Below are 16770 nucleotides of genomic sequence, written 5' to 3'. Positions count from 1 at the left end.
CATGTGGTGATCAGTATTCAATTGAAGACTCAAGGGGGACTCTCTGCAGGTGTCTGGATTTCTCTCCATATAGCTGTCTCCTCTCTCAGACTCTGTTACGTGAACTCTTAGCCACGTTTGTATCTCCAGAATCCCAACTCTATCTTCTCAAATCAGGGAGTCTGACAGGCTCCACTTGGTTTCCATAAATGTTAGTTTTTTAATGCTGCATAACAAATTACCATGAACTTAGCAACTTAAAACAGCATAGATTTATTATCTCAAGATTAGTGTGGGCAAGGAGTGTAGACATAGCTTAACTGTATGTTCTCTGCTTTAGGGTTTCACCAGCCTGTAATGCTAGCTTAAGTCTAATCAGAGGCTTAACTAGGGAAAGATCTGACCCCTCAGGATGTTGACAGAATTTGTTTCTTTGTGGCTGTGACCAAGGATTTTGACTTTTTCCTGGATGTTGGCTAGAGGCCACCTGCAGTTCTCTGCCATGTTAGCCCTGTTCATAGGCAATTCACAAAATGGAAATTTGCTCCTTGAAGGCCAGGAGGAGAGGAAAAGCAAGTCTTTGTGCAGCTATATAAATCACTGGCGTAACATTCTGTCACCTATGCCGTGTTCTATTGGTTAGAAGTAGGTTTCAGATCCCACCCACAATCGAGGGGAGGAGTTCTACAAAGGTGTGAACACCAGGGGCCAGGAATCGTTTGAAGTCAACATAGGGTCTGTCTGTTATACCCTCTCTGGGTTGTGACCTGAAAACTCTCTCAAGACTGTAGGCTAGGAAAATTGAAACTCTTGTCTTGTTTTCCAATTCTCAGTGATTACTCCTATTTGTTACCTGATGTTCAGTGTCTTCAACACTGTCATTTTATATCATTTGTCCATTTTTTTATTGTTTCACTTGGGACAGGAAGGGGGTATCTGGTCCTTGTTATGCTATTTTGATCTGACAAGGAAGTCTGAACTCTGTTTTTTAAATTCAGTTTTTCTGTCTGTTGTCAGGATATGGAAGTGTTGTAGCTTTTAAAAAGTTGATATTATATCGAGATTCATTGCTCTACTTTTATTACCTTTAATTATCTATCTAAAAGTACTATTTTTCTTTCTCATCAGTACTTATACCTTTTATTTTTATTTGTTTTTTCTGAAGTTATTAGATAGATAAGACCTGTGGTAAAATGCTAAATAGAAGCAGTGATAGTCTGCATCTTTTGTTGCTCCAAATTTGAATACAAATCCCTGCAATGTTTGAGAGAAACTGTCTTTTTTCATCTGTCCACTTTTAGGTGTTTTCCAGTATCTTTACATTGATTTAAAATTTTTAAAAGTTTTTATAACTGCCACCCATGGAGGAGTTTATGTAATCAATATACTTCTCCGTCATTAATAGGAGTATTCATTATTAACTTTTAAAAAATCAATTATAATTTGATTTATTAAAATTTCATGAGTTTTTTCAAAAACAGCTCATCATCTTTGGTAGTTTTTTGTTCCTTTTTAATTTGGGCTGTGTGTGTATGATATTTTAAGAAATATTTCATAGCTACTTAGTACACTGTAACTAGTACTGTGATATTAAAGTTTCTGTGTCTACTTCTGTTGGGTTTTTTAATCTTTTTGATCTTGTTCATAGGGACATGATTTGGGTTCACTTTACTGAATTAATTCCATCTGAATACTCAAGTAAACTGGAGATGTTTTCCTCTAGAGATTTGTGTTTGCTTCTACTGGATGTCAAGAATTCAACTAATTTTGGATAACTTTAGTCTCCTAGAAGGTCCTAAATTAATACAGAATGCTCCAAATCAGCTCTCCAATTTTACTGACAGCCCAAGATTGATTTCTTCATCTTAGGATTGGTACTGGCATTTGTCTGTTAGTCAACTCTGCCTTCCTTGTTCGTGTATTCCTCATGGGCCTCAACTCCAGTTCGTGCTCCTCATTTAAAAAAAAACATTGTTTGCTCCACCTTTGGAATTTTCTTTATTTTTCTGGTGAACTCATCAATTATAAAAATTCTGTTTCTTTTAATAAATGTAGCCTCTATTTGCATCTAGCATGATGATGCTTCAGAATATCCAGTCCAATTTACTATCTTTTCTGACACTTGTCTTTACCTATGTTTCAGTGAAAAATGTGAAGGATGTCAGGGCTAAAATCTGGCTGAAATGAGTCATGTGTCCACTTACCATTTTCTAAGGAGAAAACTATAGAAGAGAATTAACAACATATGATCAAAGGAACTTTACTGTTTATGTAATATTATTTTATTGCCATTTTCATTATATTCAATAGAAATAGTAGTACTAGAAAGAAGAAAATGAAATTTTAGGAACATAAAACTGGCTTTAGATATTTGAAAATGAGAGGAATTTTATGTTTACAGATTTCAAAAGGCTTTGATATTATATTTCAATGCAAACAGTAACTTATTGTATGATTTTGTTCATTAATAATTGGAGTGATGTTAAGATTTAGACATTTCATAGAATCTCAAATATGACTTCAGGTACCACATTTTACAGGTACACTGTGATTCGCCCACTAAATGATAGTGAGTAAATAACTGGGATCTGTAACTATAACCTAGGAGTCCTGCGTTCTAGTCTAATAACTGTTCTCAAAAATATCATTAACTTTTTGGGTATAATAAACAGTAAGCTGCAGAATAAATTGCACGTACTAAAGAGTAAGCAACAGAACAAATTGCACATGCTGTGCAGTATGCAAAGCAACAGAATTAGCAATCTGAGAAACAACTGAATACAAAATAAAACACACAGTTGTGTTTTGATTAAGGCTCTTTTTAGGCAATTTGCTTCAGCCAAGGCTGTGTAACTTCTTTGAGTTTCCATGTACTTTATAAGGCTCTCTTTGAATTCCTTTAATGTTTCCTCTGATCCCACAGGTCCACATTTAGACCTCTGTATTAGGCTGTACAGCCCATTGGCATAGTGATCACCATTTTTCTCCTTCAACAGATCCTCAATACAGTCCATTAGTTCCTTCACTTGGTCATCCTGATTGCTCCCTTCAGTACGGTTATTAAAGGCACAGATTCGCCCACCACATGCTGCCACCAGCTTGCTTAGGGCTTTGTTATCTGAGTCGTGCATGTAATCCATCAGGGAGCCACCATTGAGGTCTTCCTTGTGGGTAAAGAGGACAATTGTGTGTCCCATGGCATCCTCTCCAAAGATCTCCTTCACCCTCTGTGCAGCCTCCTGGTCCTGTGAGGTATAGCGGCCCAGCTGAGTCACCAAGAGCAGCACATGGGGTCCTGGTGCAGACAGCAAGTAGCACCTCTGCACCTCTTTGTACAGAGCTTCACAGTGGTCCTTCCAAGAAAACATATCTGGTGTGTCAATAATGACAATCTCTCTATTTCCCCAGCTTCCCTGACTTTTGCTGCAAGTCTTAGTCAAGGTCTGGGAACCCAGCTTCGATTCAAATGCTTGCTTCCTGAGGATGCTGTTCCCTGCAGCACTTTTGCCAGTTCCTGTTTTGCCCACCAGGATGATTCTCACCTCAGATCTGCTGGCACATTGGCCCTTTGCATGTGGTCCTGTGAGGAGCAAATTTACTGTGTTATCACTACATTGATCATGACAGTGGAATATTTTTTTCTTTTCTTTTCATTTCTTTTTCTTTTTCTTTTTCTTTTTTGAGATGGAGTCTAGCTCTGTCGCCCAGGCTGGAGTGCAATGGCGTCATCTCGGCTCACTGCAAGCTCCACCTCCTGGGTTCACGCCATTCTCCTGCCTCAGCCTCCCAGTAGCTGAGACTACAGATGCCCGCCACCGTGCCCGGCTAATTTTTTTTTTTTTTGTAGTTTTAGTAGAGACAGGGTTTCACCATGGTCTCGATCTCCTGATGTCGTGATCCGCCCACCTCGGCCTCCCAAAGTGCTGGGATTACTGGCATGAGCCACCAGGCCCGGCCAGTAGTGGAATATTTTTAATGACAAAGAGGTATTCCCCGTTATGTAAAAAGATATTCTCACATCTATTTCATGTATGAAATGAAAGCTAACTTGATTTCTCTAGGACTGCTGGGTATTGCCATGTTGGAGCCTAGGAAAACATACTTGGGGATGAGATGGATTTAAAAACATTTCTCATCATGTAATGGTTGCCTGAATCACTCAGTCCTGGATCTCTAGAAGAAAAGTTTTCTGGAGATCAGAGATGTGTAGGCAAGGCCATGGGTTCCATCTCAATGTGGGCCAAGTGACCTGGCTCTGTTTCAATGCCAGAGGTTGCTACTTTGACCTTCGCAGGGCAGAGAGGGGTCATGACTACCAGGGAAATGGCTGGACCAGCAAAATATTAGAATGAGCAGAGTAAAATTATTTTTATTAGTGAAGAAACAACTGATATAAAGGATATCATAATTTTGCTTAGAAAGGATGGCATAATTTTTGTATAAAATTGTCACAGACTATGGTAAACTTCCCTCTCTCCTTCCCCATTTCCCTTCAATGTGGGTAAGGTTCTGGGGAGAGGAGTGAATGGCGACAGAGATATGAAGGAGCTTGAGGCTTTAGGGAAAAAATGTGTTTCAGACACATAAAAGGGGAAGGCATAGGAGCCATGGTGCCATTTCTGCTGGTCCACATGGCAGTGAAAGGAATGACTTGTCTAGGGCGGGTTCATGGAAGAATCAAGATGCAGCTTTGTAGTGGAGACAGGAGCGATTTAACTTGCAAGGCAAGGGTGACTCTGGCTCTTGAGGGTTAACCCCTTGATTCCTTTACTGTAAGGGAGGAATATTTGACCTATATGAATGAAATGGAATACCATGATAACAGAAGAATCTTTCTGGAGGGAATATCCAAACAAACTAAGACTCTCCTGCTAAGCCCATTGCCTTTTGGGGTTTAGCTGTTCCTTACTCTCATGTTGCAGAGAGAAAGTTGGAGAAAGAAAGTCTACATTGACTACAGAATATCAGAGCTTAGAAAGAACTTAGAGTGTACAAAGAAAATGAGCTTTCTGAGAGGCAGCATGCAGTGGTGAAGAAAAAAAGAATCTGGAGCTGGATTGCTTAGTTTTAATTGTCTTTCCATTGCTAGTCATATGATCTTGGACAACTGATTAATTTCTCTGCATCTGGAGAAGATGATGGTTTACTCCATGTGGTGGTGTTCTAAGGATTAAATAAGCTAATATATGTAAAGAACTTAAAAGACTGCTGGTGCACTTAAGCACTTAGTGAAAATTAGGCTAGGATTGTTTATAGCAACCTCCTTATAGAGGAAGTAACTTGCATGCAGGGGTTAAGTAACTTGGACAGAGTCACCTAAATAGTTAGTGAAATCTACCATTTATTGAGCACTTTTAATATGCCAGGATCTGTTCCAGGTGGTTTACCTGCATTACCTAATTTACTCCTAGCAATGATATGATTTAGGGTTAGGTGCTGCAATGCCCACCAGCGGTCTTGTTCTTAGTTGGTTCAAATGACCTCTCGGGCTCACAGGACTGCCATGGGCCTCACTGGGACACTAGTCTACTCAGAAGAATGGAAACCTTCGCTTGCCAGAGGGACAATGTTGGGCCTTCCACGTAGTGGAAGTCTATGCAGCAATTCATGGAACACTGCAAACTGTCACCTAGGGAGGTCCCAGGACAAGGAGATGGCATCTTGAGCAGTTATAGAAGCCACCTGGACTCACAGGAGCCAATGTCTCTTGTAGCAACTCTGGGGTTTAGCTTCCAGATTCCCTGCAAGGAACATGAGAGTTACAAGAGTCACTCTGCTCAGGGAAGTTCGAAACATAGCTTCCTAGCATGTATTTATAGTTCTTCCAATATAGATATAATTCACCCATCAAGAGAAGTTTTCAATCGTAAGCAAAGTTCCTAATAATATTATAGACTTTTTTTTTACTATTATTAAATTATTAGAGAACCTGAGCTAAAACATTTAACCAAAGATTAAATTCTCAGGCAGAAAGGGAAAGGGTTTGTCAACCTTTTTACCCATGGTTTCTTTTTATTCACCTTATTTTACACATAAATTTGCAACTTGCCCAAGAACTTAGAGCCCATTAAAAGTAACCAGTTTTGTAAATGAAAAAGCTGGCATTTGAACCTGCCCATTTTCTATGCCTGAAGTGTTAGTGCTTTGCCGTGCTGCTACGCCAACACTTGTTGCATATATTTAAGTATTTTCTCTTCCAGCCAAATTGGCCAAAATTTATGGACATTTAATCTTATTTTCTGTAGGCCAGTGAAGTTATGGCCTCACAGTAGACATGCAATGGACACTTTTACTTAATAGGAAGCAGGCATTACATTACACATTTCTATATTCTGAAAACAGCAGCCAAGCAGCTCCTGATACACCACGCTGGAGCTTGCTTAGAGGTGGCCAAACTGCACCTTTAACCTTCCTCTCGCCTATGAAAACAGAAATCAGGGGAGTCATTGAAGAGAAGCGGTGGGAGTCCTGAGTTGCTGGCCTCCTAGGGAGTGCTACGTCATTCTCTCCCATGGGGAGGGTATAGGGAAGAGAATTCTCTGCATCCAAAGCCAAGTGAGAGGGTCTCTAAAACATCCACTCATAAATATTAAGCATGTCACCAAAGTTGAGCGATAGGTAGGTCATTTCCCAGATGGATGTCTGCTGAATGACAGAAACTGATAAGCCTATCCAAGTGCAGCAAAGTGAAGAGAATTCTTGAGCAAATTTTTGAGAGGAGTAAGATGTAACCTGAAGTTTGGAGACATGTATAAACGTGGAAATTGGTGTCTATTTCCTTTCTGGAGAATTCTAAATTTTGAAGGCTGACTAGAGCCACCTAGGAGACCAGGATAAGGAGTAAGCAGCAATGGCTTAGGGAGTTTCCCATAGACAGAAGGGATCTTACAGAAAATAACTAGGCACAGCTGCCTTGATGAGGCCCTGTCCAAAGACCTGCATTGTATGGCAAGGGGAGTGCAATAGTAAGAGGAAGCCAGGGGTGCCATGGGGGTGGGAGCAGAGGTCTAGTTGGAGAATTCAGCCAGAGAGGGCACAGCCTCTGGTGGGAAGTGTGCAACTTAGCCCTGTGGGAACTCCACAGTGTTCTCGCACAGTGGAGTGTCTGCTGTAATGGGGCATGGGATGGCGGTGAGGACCAGCCAGGAGATGACTGCAAGGACAATGGGACTCAAGCACTCCACCTTCTTTCTCCAGTCACCCATCCTCCTGCCTGATGGGGAAGGAGGGACTAGCATGAGGGTTGAGGGGGCAGAGCTGGAAGGGAGAGGAGGACTTTTGGAAGGTCCCAGAGTTCAGGCTGAGGCTGAGGTAGAGGAAGGAGAAACTCAAATTGAATGTAAGTTTGATGTTAGATGGCACCGAACAGTACAACACCTGATACATGTGTCATAGTGACTTTAATAGACTATTCTTCTAGTCTCTATTAATCAGAAAGGCAACTGCCTGAGATGGCATCAATAAATCAAGATTGCGGCCAGGTGCGGTGGCTCACGCCTGTAATCCCAGCACTTTGGGAAGCCTAGGTGGGCAGATCACTTGAGGTCAGGAATTTGAGGTCAGCCTGGCCAACATGGTGAAACCCAGTCTCTACTAAAAATACAAAGAAAATTTAGCTGGGCGTGGGAGGTGTGTGACTTTAGTCCCAGCTACTCGGGAGGCTGAGGCAGGAGAATCACTTGAACCTGGGAGGTGGAGGTTGCAGTGAGCCGAGATTGCGCCACTGCACTCCGGCCTGGGTGACAGAGAGAGACACCGTCTCCAAACAAACAACCAAAACAAAACGTCACAATTTTCAGCTGCTGGTGGTGGTAGTTGTGGGAGTTAGAATAAGATCCTTCACCCTTGTTTATTTTGCCCCAACATCATCATAAGAGCCAAACTCACGCACACACATGCGAAGTCACTTTCTTACCCCAGTGACTGTGTTCATTTTGGTCCATTGGTGTTCCTGAGAAACGGAGAGACAAGAAACGTATTTTTCAGTTCTAAATCATGAAAAATTCTTCTATTTCTTTTCTTTCTCTTTCTTTCTTTCTTTTTTTTTTTTTTTTTTTGAGACACAGTTTCACTCTGTCACCCATAGCCAGGCTGGAGTGCAGTGGTGTGATCTCGGCTCACTGCAACCTCCACATCCTAGGTTCAAGCCATTCTCCTGCCTCAGCCTCCCGAGTAGCTGGGATTACGTGTGTGCACCACCACGCCCGTCTAATTTTTGTAGTTTTAGTAGAGACAGGGTTTCACCATGTTGGCCAGGCTGGTCTCGAACTCCTGACCTCAAATGATCCACCCGCCTCGGCCTCCCAATTAAAAGCGTGAGCCACCGCGCTAGGCCAAGATCCTTATATTTCTAAACAACCATGTTTCATTTGTCTACTCGTAAGGAACAAGGTGGGTGGGAAAGGAATGACTTCCTACTTTACAGAGAACTGGAATCACTTGCTGAGGAGCTGAGAAGTGGGTTTCGTTCGTAAGCCTCACGCCCAGCTCTCTCTCGTTTTCTTCCTCCCGTCCTCTCACAGGTCAGCCCGGCTCCCTTCTGTTTTTGTTTTGCCTGCACACTCTTCCCTTCTGTCAGCTTTCTTTGTAGGTGTGCCTTCCCTTACACCTGAGGCTCAGTCCTCCCTTTCCCTCTCTTTCTTTTCCCACCTTGCCTCCTTCCCTCCTCTGCTCTCTCCAAACCTCCTTCCTCATGTTGAGTCTTTGCTGACTCAGTGAATTAAGATTATGACTCTGGGAAACCGTGCAGTCCTTTAAGCCAAAAATACACTTCACTTGATCCATCAATTGCTTGAATTTTTCTCATTCTCCAACAGCCACTGGTTATGAAGCCCTTGCAATGTAGGAACTACTATGGAGTGAGAAGTATCGGTACATTTTCATCAGCTAGTTTCTCTTGCTTAAATCTGGCAGGCATAGACCAAGCCAACAAGCACAGAAAACTGAAAGCCACAGGTTAATGCCCAAATTCTTCCCAGTTAGCACTTTTTATTGGCTTTATACTATGGAAATTCTTTCTTTGCCAGTAATGTGTAAAGTAAATTACATCGGTTTCCTGTAAACTGGCTTCACTTAAGGAAAAGGCAGTCACTCTAAATTGCTTCTCTTAAAACAGGACAAATTTGTTCTAAGAAAAATGAAAATGTTTGTGCATAGCTTGGGACCTAGAAATCAACACTGCAGAACTTTTCGTAAATCTGGGCTTACCTGATGTACTGTTCAAAGAAACAGTTGGCTCCCTGTTCAGTCCTGTTGTCTTGTAGCTCAGCTCCAAGAGAAAAAGAAAGTAAAACCGAGACTCCAGTCGGTCTTCTTCCTCTCTTGAATCTTCACTGAGCTTCCTGACTGCTAATGAAGCCCACCACGTGCCTGTGTTTGAAATTCTCTTTCATGCCATTATACAAAATAAACAGTTTAAATGGAAAGTTAATCAGTAGTTATTTGCTGTCATGTGGGCCAACTGTCTCTTCTTCTTAAAAGTGAAAAAAGAGTGTTTTCATGATTTCATCTGGACTGGAAAGAAAGGCACGAATGCCAAGGAAGTTGGTGGATTTCAGTCCTTCCCAGCTGGGATATGTCCCAACAGTTAGAAGTTTGTCTAGATGCAAATGGCCCCCTGAGAAGGGCTTAAACCTCACTGACACCGGCAGCAGGGATTGTTCTAAAACAGATGCCACTGGGAGAGAAGAGGAGCCTCTGATAGGCACTGTCCAGGGGAAGAAGGGCACAGAAGGGGGAACCTGAGAGGGGCCGTTTGTGTCTGAGTCTGATTGTAAGGATCATTAACCATCAAAACATTTTTACATAACTCATTCATGGCTTCTAGGATTCTGGGCCTTTCTTCCCTGTCCAGCTCTGTAATTTCAGAGAACCTCCCTGTGGGGAGAAATTGTCTAGGAAATGTCTATAGTAATAATCTGGAGTGTTTATATTCAAGAAGAATAACTCAAATAATTAAAGTTGAAATCGTCCAAATATTCTTTTTCTTATACATAGGGCAGTTGCCACAGCAGCGGAAGGAAGACATGGAATTTGTATTGCCTTTAAATACCCCCAGATTAATAGTGACACACATTGCTTTCTTTTCAAACTCATTGGTCAAGAATAATCACATAGCTCTAGGCTCCTAATCACATGGCCCTCCTATGAGGGAGGCTGGGGAATGCAGTGGACCCTATGGAACCTGGGTGAACACTACCACCTTTACAACACGTGACTGTTGCTTTGTTTCATTTTCTTCCAGATCCTTTGCTGTACAATCTCGTAAGCGTGCTTGAAAAACAATACAACACAGGCAACTCCTGCTTGAAATCTATAACCTGTAAGTCTATAATTTAGTCCTAAAAATAAAACATTCTATGTAAAAACACTAACTGGGGCCTATTTCTTATTGTTTTATGTGTAAAACAAATATAATGTAATATGTGTCAAACTGAAAGCTTACCAATTTTCTAAATCATAAATAAATTTGGTAAAGCACCTATATATGAGAAAAACTGTCAACTTAGAACACCAGAATTATAATACATGCTTTTCTGAATACCAAAAAAGTACTTTAGGCTTATTTTATTTTATTTTATTTTATTTTGAGATGGAGTCTCACTCTGTCGCCCAGGCTGGAGTGCAGTGGCGCCATCTCGGCTCACTGCAACCTCCGCCTCCTGGGTTCAAGCAATTCGCCTGCCTCAGCCTCCTGAGTAGCTGGGATTACAGGCGCTGGCCACCACGCCCGGCTAATTTTTTGTATTATTATTATTTTTTTTTAGTAGAGACAGGTTTCACCATGTTAGCAAGGATAATGTTGATCTCCTAACCTCGTGATCCGCCCGCCTTGGCCTCCCAAAGTGCTAGGAATACAGGCATGAGCCACCGTGCCCAGCCCAATAATTTAGGTTTATAAATAAAAAATATTGGATAATGTAAGTGGGAGTGCAAGGCATCTACAGGAATGAAGAATTCAGTGGATCGCCTACACGACCCATGTTCATTTCATCTCTCTAACTGTCCATTTTCTTTGTTGGCTTTACCTTACTTTGGTAGAAAGATGGATTTGTCGTTCCATAATTATGCTCAGGAACAGCAGTGTCTAGAGAAAAGTTATAATTTTCCTTTTCTGTGACTGTTTTTTAAGGAAAAAATAAACTTTTTAATAAAAAACAAAAATGATATATATAATAACAAAGCTTCAAAATACATAAAACAAAAATTGTCAGGACTAGAGGGAGAAAGAAACAAATCCACAGATAGTTGGAGATTTTAATACTCCTTTTTTAGTAATTGATAGAATAACTTGATAAAAAAATACATGATGATATAGAAGATCAGAAAAGTACTATTAACCATCTTGAGATAATTGATACTTATAAAACATTATGCCTTACAACTGCAGAATACCTATTCTTTTTCAATTGCACATCTACCTTCATGAAGACATAACATGATGGAAAATAGTCTCAATAAATTTGAAACTATTGAAACCATACGAAGTACGTTCTCTGACAACAATTGAATGATGCAAAGAAATCAGTAACAATATGATGTCTAGATCATGCCCAAATATGTCAAAATTTGAAAACTGATAATGAAAATAAAGCATCATAACTAATTGAATGTAGTTAAATCCGTGCTTAAAAGGTAGTATAGAGCTGTAGGTGTTTATACAAAAATGATAGAAAGGAAGTATGGAAGAGAAAGAGAAAGGAAGGAATCCTTGCCACAGCTGGGAGAAAAAATTCTGAAAAATCTATCTAGAAAAATATGTTATTCATGATAAATAACTTTTATAACTCAATAATTTAAAAAAGACACATAACCTAATAAAAATGGGCAAACATTGAACAGATACTTCAGAAAAGGAGATATATGAATAACCAAGTTGCTTAACATCATTTTTTTTAACTTTTATTTTAAGTTCAGTAGTATATGTGCAAGTTTGTTATATAGGTAAACCCGTGTCATAGAAGTTTGTTGTACACATTATTTTGTTACCCAAATATTAAGCCTAGGACTCATTAATTCTTTTTTCTGATCCTCTCCTCCTCCTACTCTTCACCCTCTGGTAATCCCCAGTGTCTGCTGTTCCCTTCTATGTGTTCATCTGTTCTCATCATTTAGCTGCCACTTATAAGTGAGAATATGTGGTATTTGGCTTTCTGTTCTTGTGTTAGTTTGCTAAGGATAATGGCCTCCAGCTCCATCCATGTTCCTGCAAAGGATATGATCTCATTCATTTTTATGGCTGCAGAGTATTCTACGGTGCATATGTACTGCATTTTCTTTATCCAGTCTACCGTTGTTGGGGATTTAGGATGATTGCATGTCTTTGCTATTGTGAATAGTGCTGTAGTGACCATACATGTGCATGTGTCTTTATGGTAGAATGATTTATATTTCTTTGAGTGTATACCCAGTAATGGGATTGCTGGGTCAAATGGTAGTTCTGTTTTTTTTTGTTTTGTTTTGTTTTTGTAAAACGTAGACTTTTAATAACTGCTTTTATCACCAGGTTAAGCCATGCAGTTACAAAGTAGTTAGAAATTTCTGAAGGGTGTTATAGTTAAAAAAAAGAGCTGATTCTTACACATATATTATCTAGCACTTCATGGGGACACTACCCTTCAAAAGGCCCTGGCCAAATAACTCCCAAATGAAACACTCAACCCAAGGTTGTTTTCAGCCCACTGTTAGTGAAGCTGGGTGCAGAATGCAAAGCCTCTAAAAGGACAGGATACAAAATCAGGTGAGTAGGGGCCGTTGGCAATGCTCAGAGCCAGCCAGACTCCAAACAGGGAGCCCAAGTGGTTTTTTTCTGGGACACTCTAGTTGAATTATTGTTCAATTAGTCAACCATAGATCTTCAAAAGAGAACAATTAGTTAACATGATAAAAAGGTTACTGCATTCTTTAGAATGAGTTTCTGCTGAGAGATCAGCTGTTAGTTTCATGGGCTTCCCTTTGTGGGTAACCTGACCTTTCTCTCTGGCTGCCCTTAACATTTTTTCCTTCATTTCACCTTTATGAATCTGACAATTATGTATCTTGGAGTTGCTTTTCTCGAGGGGTATCTTTGTGGCTTTCTCTGTATTTCCTGAATCTGAATGTTGGCCTGCCTTGCTAGATTGGGGAAGTTCTCCTGGATAATATCCTGCAGAGTGTTTTCCAACTTGGTTCCACTCTCCCTGTCACTTTCAGGTACACCATTCAGATGTAGATTTGGTCTTTTCACATAGTCCCATATTTCTTGGAGGCTTTGTTCATTTCTTTTTATTCTTTTTTCTCTAAACTTCTATTCTCACTTTATTTCATTCATTTTGTCTTCCACCACTGATACCCTTTCTTCCAGTTTATCAAATCAGCTACTGAGGCTTGTGCATTCGTCATGCTGTGCTCGTGCCTTGGTTTTCAGCTCCATCAGGTCCTTTAAAGACTTCTCTGCATTGGTTATTCTAGTTAGCCATTCATCTAATTTTTTTTCAAGGTTTTTAGCTTCTTTGCCATGGGTTGGAACTTCCTCCTTTAGCTTGGAGTAGTTCGATCTCCTGAAGCCTTCTTCTCTCAACTCGTCAAAGTCATTCTCCATCCAGCTTTGTTCCGTTGCTGGTGAGGAGCTGCGTTCCTTTGGAGGAGGAGAGGTGCTCTGATTTTTAGAGTTTCCAGCTTTTCTGCTCTGTTTTTTTCCCCATCTTTGTAGTTTTATCTACCTTTAGTCTTTGATGATGGTGACATACAGTTGGGTTTTTGGTGTGGATGTCCTTTCTGTTTATTAGTTTTCCTTCTAACAGCCAGGACCCTCAGCTGCAGGTCTGTTGGAGTTTGCTGGAGGTCCACTCCAGACCCTGTTTGCCTGGGTATCAGCGGTGGTGGCTGCAGAACAGCAGATATTGGTGAACCACAAATGCTGCTTCCTGATCGGTCCTCTGGAAGTTTTGTCTCAGAGGAGTACCCGGCCGTGTGAGGTGTCAGTCTGCCCCTCCTGGGGGGTGCCTCCCAGTTAGGCTACTCAAGGGTCAGTGACCCACTTGAGGAGGCAGTCTGCCCATTCTCAGATCTCAAGCTGCATGCTGGGAGAACCACTACTCTCTTCAAAGCTGTCAGACAGGGACATTTAAGTCTGCAGAGGTTACTGCTGCCTTTTATTTGTCTGTGCCCTGCCCCCAGAGGTGGAGCCTGCAGAGGAAGGCAGGCCTCCTTGAGCAGTGGTGGGCTCCACCGAGTTCAAGCTTCCCAGCCACTTTGTTTACCTTCTCAAGCCTTGGCAATGGGGTGCGCCCCTCCTCCAACCTCACTGCCACCTTGCAGTTTGATCTCAGACTGCTGTGTTAGCAATGAGCGAGACTTCGTGGGCGTAGGACCCTCCGAGCCAGGTGCAGGATATAATCTCCTCGTGTGCCATTTGTTAAGCCCATTGGAAAAGCTCAGTATTAAGGTGGGAGTGACCCGATTTTCCAGGTGCCATCTGTCACCCCTTTCTTTGACTAGGAAAGGGAATTCCCTGACCCCTTGCACTTCCTGGGTGAGGTGATGCCTCACCCTGCTTTGGCTCATGCACAGTGCGCTGCACCCACTGTCCTGCACCCACTGTCCAACACTCTCCAGTGAGGTGAACTCGGTACCACAGTTAGAAATGCAGAGATCACCCATCTTCTGCATCGCTCATGCTGGGAGCTGCAGACTGGAGCTGTTCTTATTTGGCCATTGGCTCCTCCCCCCCTTGTCATTTTCTTACTCCATTATAGCTTTATTCCCATCACCTTCTCTGTGCTTTCATTAGTAAACATTATATTTCTCTATGTTATAGATTCTACAATACAATAATATACATATTGTTTTGTAAAGTTGCCTTTTAAATCAGTTAATAAAAGGAGAATAAATGTGAAAAAAAGAAAGAAGAAAGAAGAGAAAGAAAGAAGGAAGGAAGGAAGGAAAATTTTCTTATCTTGAAGTGTGACTGTATTCACAGCAATTCCTTCTTTTTCAATCTTAATGTCTTTATCTTACCTTCATTTTCAAATATATTTTAACTGGATATATTATTCTACAAATAGTATCCTACAATAGATTCTGTGCCTGGTAAAGGCTTACTCCTTGCTTCCAAGATGGTATCTGTTTCCTGGTTTGAGGCAAAGTAACATTAGCAGTGAGAACTAAAATACAATCTAAAAGCTACCAGTGAGTTGGTAATAGGTAGTGCAGATGTCAACAAAACCATAGTTTCCTACTGGCAATAACAAACATGTTTCTATATTGCAACAAATAAAATGCTATAATGTAAATACTGAAGAGTGATCCCATTTATAATGAGTTGGGCCCTCTAGGAAAACTCTTGTCAAAGCAGCAATTCTCTACTTGCTGTGTGATTGCAAACTTGACTTTGAAACTGGCTCTTTTAATACAGTCTGCTATAGCCTTCATACATATTACCACTGTATTCATACATATTACTACTGTAGGGGTTTGGAAATCAAAGGGACAAATTGTGGGGTGTTAAAAACCACAAACTTATTTCCAAACCTACGGCTTCAAATTTTACATACTTTGCTTGGTGCCCAGAGAAAGAGCTGTACAATGTTTTTTCTGCATCCAGTGAGATGATCATGCAATTTTTGTCCTTCATTCTATTAATATGGTGTAACACATGACTGACACTTGTATACTGAACCTGTCTTGCAACAACTACTACATGTGCCCCCAGGTTATGTGTTAATAATGGGTGTGAGATTTTCCATTATACTAGCTCTATCCTGCACAAGAATATCATGCCATCAAATGCAGAAATCCTTAGCGAAAAATTCTGGACATAGTATTTCCAATAAAATCAATAACTTATCAAGCAGTTCTAAGTACCCTGTGAGGAGCCAATATCGCAATGACTTTTAGAACTCCAGTTAGAAGAAATGAACAAGTCATTGATCTTAAGCTGCGTGAGGAGGGGCCGCAGAGAATGTGAAACTACAAGGGCAAATGATAAGCCATTTCCCAAAATATCCCCTAAGAACAAAGGAAGCATGAGGCCGGTCGCTGCAAAACAAGAAACACACCCCAAAATATCTTCTCTCAGCCAACACTGAGAGATTTTAAGATAGCGGGGAAAACATGAGAACCTAAGAAACTGAAAACAATCAAACAACTGAAATAACAAGCAGCAACCGGCAAACAGCTAGGAAAAAAAACAGCTGGAGAAAATTCAAAAAGAGACAACCCTTCTCCAGGAGGTGGAAGGTTTAGAAATGAGTCTTTCTGATATTTAAAGAACATAAATTGAATGCCAGAAATCAGTATAAATATATCTTTTTGTTAAACCTGATGGAGTACTCTAAATATTCTTATGCCCATACTTGATGATCATTTATAATGTATCCAATATTCTGAATATGTGGGGTTTTTAAATGTTTATTAAATTGACTTTGTCTACCTTTCCATATAATGTGGAAGGGGGTAGGAATGAGTTTTTTTAACCAAAGCTTGACAGACTAAAAAAGAGATAGATATTATTATCCACTAAAGAACAGTCTCTCAAAGACACAAATAAAAGCATCTTACATTTTTTTAAAAGAGGAAAGAGCAAAAGGAACAGTGATCAAAATCAGGAAGGAAGGCTGCATGCTGACTCTGCATGTTCTCTGCAGAAACTCCAGTAAACGTTCCTGAAACTGAAACAACAGTAAAGAAAGAGTCAAACAGGAATAATTGTGTGGGTGAATACCAGGGTGTGTGTGTTTTTTTTTTTAAAGTAACAGTAAAAACACCACATTTCAGGCTTTAGGAGTCTTGCACCAGCAAAGAAACAGTGCA

The 16770-nt window shown here is 40.6% G+C and overlaps 1 protein-coding gene across 1 annotated transcript; it reads right to left on the bottom strand.

The window, feature by feature from the left end:
- Positions 1–2238: 2238 nt before the first annotated feature.
- Positions 2239–9266, bottom strand: GIMAP2 (GTPase, IMAP family member 2). Its single transcript, XM_032762160.2, has 3 exons — positions 9187–9266; positions 7895–7930; positions 2239–3559 (listed from the first exon to the last, which is right to left on the bottom strand). The coding sequence occupies exons 2-3, from the start codon at positions 7920–7922 to the stop codon at positions 2574–2576; spliced, it is 1014 nt and encodes a 337-aa protein (XP_032618051.1). The 5' UTR covers positions 7923–7930; positions 9187–9266; the 3' UTR covers positions 2239–2573.
- Positions 9267–16770: the final 7504 nt, after the last annotated feature.

This window comes from Hylobates moloch, unplaced genomic scaffold (genome assembly GCF_009828535.3).
Source record: "Hylobates moloch isolate HMO894 unplaced genomic scaffold, HMol_V3 SCAFFOLD_1, whole genome shotgun sequence".
NCBI lineage: Eukaryota > Metazoa > Chordata > Mammalia > Primates > Hylobatidae > Hylobates > Hylobates moloch.
The sequence above is the reverse complement of the archived record's forward strand: the minus strand, read 5'-3'. Positions and strand labels throughout refer to the sequence as shown.